The sequence below is a fragment of the Corvus brachyrhynchos genome, unplaced genomic scaffold (genome assembly GCF_000691975.1).
Source record: "Corvus brachyrhynchos isolate BGI_N302 unplaced genomic scaffold, ASM69197v1 scaffold671, whole genome shotgun sequence".
Lineage (NCBI taxonomy): Eukaryota > Metazoa > Chordata > Aves > Passeriformes > Corvidae > Corvus > Corvus brachyrhynchos.
The window spans coordinates 342,456-347,654 of record NW_008236441.1 but is presented as its reverse complement, the minus strand read 5'-3'; the positions used below and the strand labels follow the sequence as shown (position 1 = coordinate 347,654).

General features: G+C 48.0%; 2 protein-coding genes across 3 annotated transcripts in view; both read left to right on the top strand.

The window, feature by feature from the left end:
- LOC103624338 (interferon lambda-3) overlaps nt 1–4,278 on the top strand; it is a 5,569-nt gene extending 1,291 nt beyond the window's left edge. The window contains exons 4-7 of the mRNA XM_017747092.1: nt 121–203; nt 2,217–2,528; nt 2,746–2,807; nt 4,262–4,278. Coding sequence (XP_017602581.1) covers nt 121–203; nt 2,217–2,528; nt 2,746–2,807; nt 4,262–4,278 — 474 coding nt within the window. The remainder of the gene's footprint in view (nt 1–120; nt 204–2,216; nt 2,529–2,745; nt 2,808–4,261) is intronic.
- Nucleotides 2,397–5,199, top strand: part of UBE2F (ubiquitin conjugating enzyme E2 F (putative)) — a 56,637-nt gene continuing 53,834 nt past the window's right edge. For both annotated transcript variants that reach the window (XM_017747126.1, XM_008643571.2), the window contains exons 1-2: nt 2,397–2,528; nt 4,262–4,395. In XM_017747126.1, coding sequence (XP_017602615.1) covers nt 4,278–4,395 — 118 coding nt within the window. In that variant the 5' untranslated portion in view covers nt 2,397–2,528; nt 4,262–4,277. The remainder of the gene's footprint in view (nt 2,529–4,261; nt 4,396–5,199) is intronic.

Below are 5,199 nucleotides of genomic sequence, written 5' to 3'. Positions count from 1 at the left end.
CCAGGCGGGGGGTAAGCCGGGCCGGGGGGGTGACGGCTCCCGGCGTGTCAGCGAGCGCACGGCTGCGGAGCCCGCAGCAGCCCCACTTCAGTGCTGACCCGCCCTTTCTCCCCGCCGCAGGACAGCACCGAGAGCACCGAGAGCACGGCCTGCCTGAGGGCCACCACCATCCTGCACGCCCTACAAGTGCTGGACAACCTGCGGTGCGCGGCCCTCCAGGACAAGTGCTGAAGTGCCCTGAATGCCAGCCCACGGCACCGCCCCCACGGGAGGGCCGGGAGAAACGCCCGCGCTGTACCTCCTATTGAACCCTTTTCCTCACTTACGCGAACTCCGGAAACTTTTTTTTTTATTATTTTTCTTAGTCTTTTAAATTATTGGCTCGGGAGAAGGCAAAGTAATGCCCTTCCTGAAAAAACGTGAAAATGCGTATTTATAGGATGCCTTTGCTTTTCTGGTTCTCAAAATGTTTTTAAGGAAATCTATTTTTTTACCTGCTATTTATTAAAGACTATATTATGCATACTTGCCTGTGTAAACTATTTTCTTACGTGCTATTTAGTGTGAAAACTAAAGTAGCTACCGTAAGCAGGTAAGCTGCCATCACATGTTTTTACTATGCCTTTCTGCAGTACCACAGCACAGGTATCGCCTGCACATCCTTGCCAAGGACATTGCCCGAAAGGAACCTCATTGCGTTTAATCTGGGGAGAGGAGAAAAAGCCTGGATGCTGGGTTTTTTGGAGGGCTTTAATAGATTCTGTCGCTTGGCTATGCCCCAGGTGCTACCCATGTGCTGCCATCTAATGTCAGGGGCAGCAGCCGAGGCAATGAAAACCCGTCCAGAGGGAAACGCCCTTGGGCGAGTATCGCCCAAGGGCAGGGAAACCCGCGGAGGCGTGTTTGGAATTCCCGATGGATGCCGGGGTTTGGTTAGGAGGCGCAGCTCATCTCTCAAAAAACCAGGCTGCAGGAACGCTTTGCCTCTGTGACTTTGGGCTCCCAGGAACGGGCAGATGCCATCACTGCCTGCTCTGGGACCCCACCTCCTGGCCCTGCTCCCAGTTTCACCCATCGCTTTCGAAGGCTTGCAAGAAATCCCCCTCTGGAACCTGTGTACAGCCAACATCTGTGGGGGGAGCTTGTTTTCAGAACATTTCTGTCCAAACCTGCTGTGCTGTGTTATCCAAGCAATACATGGATCTGGAGAGAGAAGCCTGAGGAGGGACAAAAAGGCTCTTAAGCAGCAGTTCCGTGCTGGTTTAACTAGATTCCAGTAAGCTAAATTCCTGTTTCTTTTTGGGGGAGGGGTAGTGGGATCACTGCAGTGAATGCTTAGGATGCAGTGAGTATTTCAGTAGCTGTCTGCCAAACTTCCCTTGTGTCAGGTCTCCAGCTTTGCCTTATCACACCTTCTAACCTGAATGCTGCTCTAATGGCTAAGTTTCGGTTCCCTTATTTAGTGGAAGCTACCAAATGGAAGAACTTAAGTTTATGCACCTATTTTACGGATGGGAGGGCTGATACTACATAATTGTGAAAATTTCTGAAGTTTTTGGTCAGTCTAGTTATGACACCTCAGTATTCACCCTCCACTACTAAACGCACACTTACAATCATTTTTTACAGAGATTCCATCTGATGGACTTGTGCTTCCATATGACTAATTATTTCATCTGATTGACTATTGCATATTGATATTAGTGACATATTGATTATTAATATTGACTATTCTGTCTGATTCACTAGTCCTCCAATCATCTGCTGCTGCAATGTACGAAATAGTTGGTTAATTTAAGCAGGCACTAAGGCAAACGCTGCAGCCTGGTTAAGCTCTGCTCCTGAAATCACCTTGGCAATTGTTTTTTTGCCTCCCTCTTGGTGTGTTGCTATTTGCCATAGACTCAGCGTAATTTATATTGCAGCTGAATCACCCCCATTTCCATAGCAGTGTCAGGAGACAGTAAAAGAATGGGATTTATTGGGAATGGCTGGCCAGGAATGCAGTGGGCTCACCATCCCCGAAGGTGTTTAAGGAACGGCTGGATGCGGCACTCGGTGCCGTAGTCTGGTTGACACGTTGGAAATCCGGCAAAGGTTGGACTCGGTGATCTCAGAGGTCTTTCCTAACCTTAATGATTCTGCGATTCCGTTTACAAAAGGTGCGAAAATTAGGCCTGGGGACAGATGACTCAAACGACATCAATTTCCCTCAGGCTCTGCAAGACCCCGCTGCTGCTGACGGAGCGCCCCAATATGGCGGCGTTGCCTGAGGGGGGCCCCTCAGGGCCAGCCCCAACATGGCGCCGCCCTCCCGGCGGCAAACGCCCTCCCCGCCACCGCGCCAAACTCTCGCGAGAGCTCAGCGGGGACACTTCCCGGCCCCGCCTGGACTCTCGCGAGATCCCCGCTGAGGGAGGAGGAAGAGGAGGAAGGAGAAGGAAGGAGGAGCCGCCACCGCCGCTCCTCCCGGGCCGGCGCCGGGGATGGTGTTGGCCGCGGCAGCCGGGCCCTGACGCCCCGCTCAGGTACGTCCGGACTGGCTCCCTTCCCTCAGTCCCCGGCTCGCGCCTGGCCGCTCCCGGTGTCTCCACATCTGCCGACCCGCCAGGCCTCGGCTCCCGGTGGGGTCCCCGGCCCCACTTCCCCGCGATCCCCTTGCCTTGCAGAGGGGCTTCTCTGGCCCCCGCTATCTCCCCTCCCGGAGGAGCGGGAGAATTCCGGGACTCTTGCTCCCTTCCGTAGAAATAAGCGCAGCACCTCTCCCTTGCTTCTCTGTCTCTGTGATAAAGCTTTACCTGCGATTTGTGAGTGCTTTCTTGCTGTGTTCCATTAGAGTTTGGGATATAGCCGAAGCCTATAATTTCTTTTCCAGGCTGGTCACGCTTGTCTTGGGTTTCCTGGTTTTTTAGGATAAGCTGTAAAGGTGTCTAGGCGTTTAGTGCCCACCGAAGTTGAATTTATTTAGAATGAGCACCTAAAAGGTGGGGCTTTTCTTGACGGGAGAGCTGGTGTGCGGTTTACAGGGGGTTTTTTTCTCTCTCTTTTTTTTTTTTTTTTGCATTTATGGCCGCGTTCATTACTTTTCAGACCCCCTACTCCCCCCTTACTTTTTTTTTTTTTTTTTTTTTTTTAAAGCAGCTGTCGTTTTTTCCTTCCCCTGGGAAAAACGGACTGTTTTGTTCTGCTTATTCTTTTTTTCTCTGGGATAAAACCTACGGTTTGTTTCAGTTGAGCGAGCTGGATTTTACATTTACCCTGAACTTTACTTTTGTGTTTAAACATACATCTTGAAGCTGACACACGCATTACTTGCCAGCTTCAGGGAGCTTGACCTTGTTGTAAATCTCACCAGAGTTTCCTACTGTTAGGGACTCTTGTGAAATAAATGTTTTCCTTTCTTTGTTGCTCACTTTTCTGTTAAGTTCTTCTCAACATCCAAGTAAAGATTATACCCTGGCTTTTTGCATTTTTCCCCCCCTTTATTTGGTTGAATTAATTCATATGACTAAAAGAATAATCATTTCTCCTACCATTTTAGTGGCTGGGGGCCTGAAGGGTTTGGATTTTGTCAGCATTGTGTTGGTTTTAGGCAATGTTAGAGAAGGAGGAGTTGCCTTCAACTGGGAGTAGTGTCAAAACGTATTAAGCTATGGCAGACTGGATGTTTTGGCTTCATGACTTTGGCATTCTGACCACCTTTTACTGTAATTAATTTATCTGTGCAGTTATCTTCTAGAGTGGATGGCTGGCACAGCAAAAGTGTCTTTCCATTTCAGCCTCTGTGTGTAGGGTTTTTGCCCTGTGAGGAGTTCTCGCTGTGCAGCTGTGTAGATAATTGCACTGTTCGCAGCTTCAGTCCCTCTCCTGTGCCATTGGAGCTGTCCCAAAGCTCACTTCCTAGTGTTTGAGAGTTGTTCCAGTAATCCCTCTCCTTTCTCCTTTTTATTTATTTTTTTTCTTTTGGCCAGCCAAGAGGCGGCTGTGAATGTTGTCAGCCTGACCTTTCTCCAGAAAACTGAATTTCCTCTTGGCATAATGCACTGAAACTCCCTCAGTATTCACTGCTCAAACAAGCTCATTCCTCAGGTGCCGTGGGCCATCCTCACCTTCAGTCACAGCCCTGTTACCCGTGTGCAGCAGTTCTGTGTTGATGATGGTACTTCACTCCTTGTTCAACAAACAAACCGTGACTTGTTTTGCTCCTCCCCCCTCGCCGGGGGCTTTTGGTGACTGTCCGTGCTGTCGCGTTGTGTTCCAGGTGGGAAGCAGCAGTAATGCTAACTCTGGCAAGCAAGCTGAAGCGGGATGATGGTGTCAGAGGCCCCCGTGCATCCAACCCAGCGTCTGACTCCACTCGGAGAGTGTCTGTCCGGGATAAGTTACTCGTTAAAGGTGAAGGAATATATTGAAATATTTTGGGATTTACTGGGTTGGGGTATGTTGCCAGTAAACAGCACTAAATTGCATATAAATTCCCACAAGAGTTCTTCAAATGGCTTGTGACTTTGCTTGGGATTACTAGTGTAGTGTATTGACCTACATCTCATCTCCAGCAGCTTGTTGCCTATAGGACACTTACTTTTATTGAATAATGAAAATCAAAGCAAGTGTCCTCCTTACTCTGCTGAAAATCAGTCCATCATCAATTAAAACATGATAAAAAATTGCCACATAAGTGTAACTAAACTTGGAGGAGGAGGCCTTGATAGGAATGTAGTTTTTGAGCAAAACTGTAACTGCCTGTCACAGGAAAGACCATCCTGAAAGTAACAACAGCATTTTGGTGGAATTTAATGGCACAGGTCAGAGGCAGCACCCTTTAAAAAGCTTGAAAAAGCAATGCAGAGAGAGATTTTTGTAGGGATGGAGTCACTAGAAGTTGAGTATGAAGTTGTGAATAATAAACCAGTGATTGTACCTGTTTTAGGAAGGTTGCTGTAGGTTTTTACCAGCTGGTGGGAAAAAAAAAAAGCCCCAAACCTACTTTATGGCAGTTGTGAGTAAATGGGGTAGTTCATGAGACAATAATTAATTATAGTTAAATCAGGGACAGCTCTTTCTTGCACTTGAATTTTTTTTTTGTAACATAGATAATACTATATTTAAAAATCCATAGATGCTGACAGCTTGCAGTTACTATGGCTTAAAGTCAGGTTCACTCCCTCTGGTAATAGCTGAGTGTTAGTGGCAAGGAAT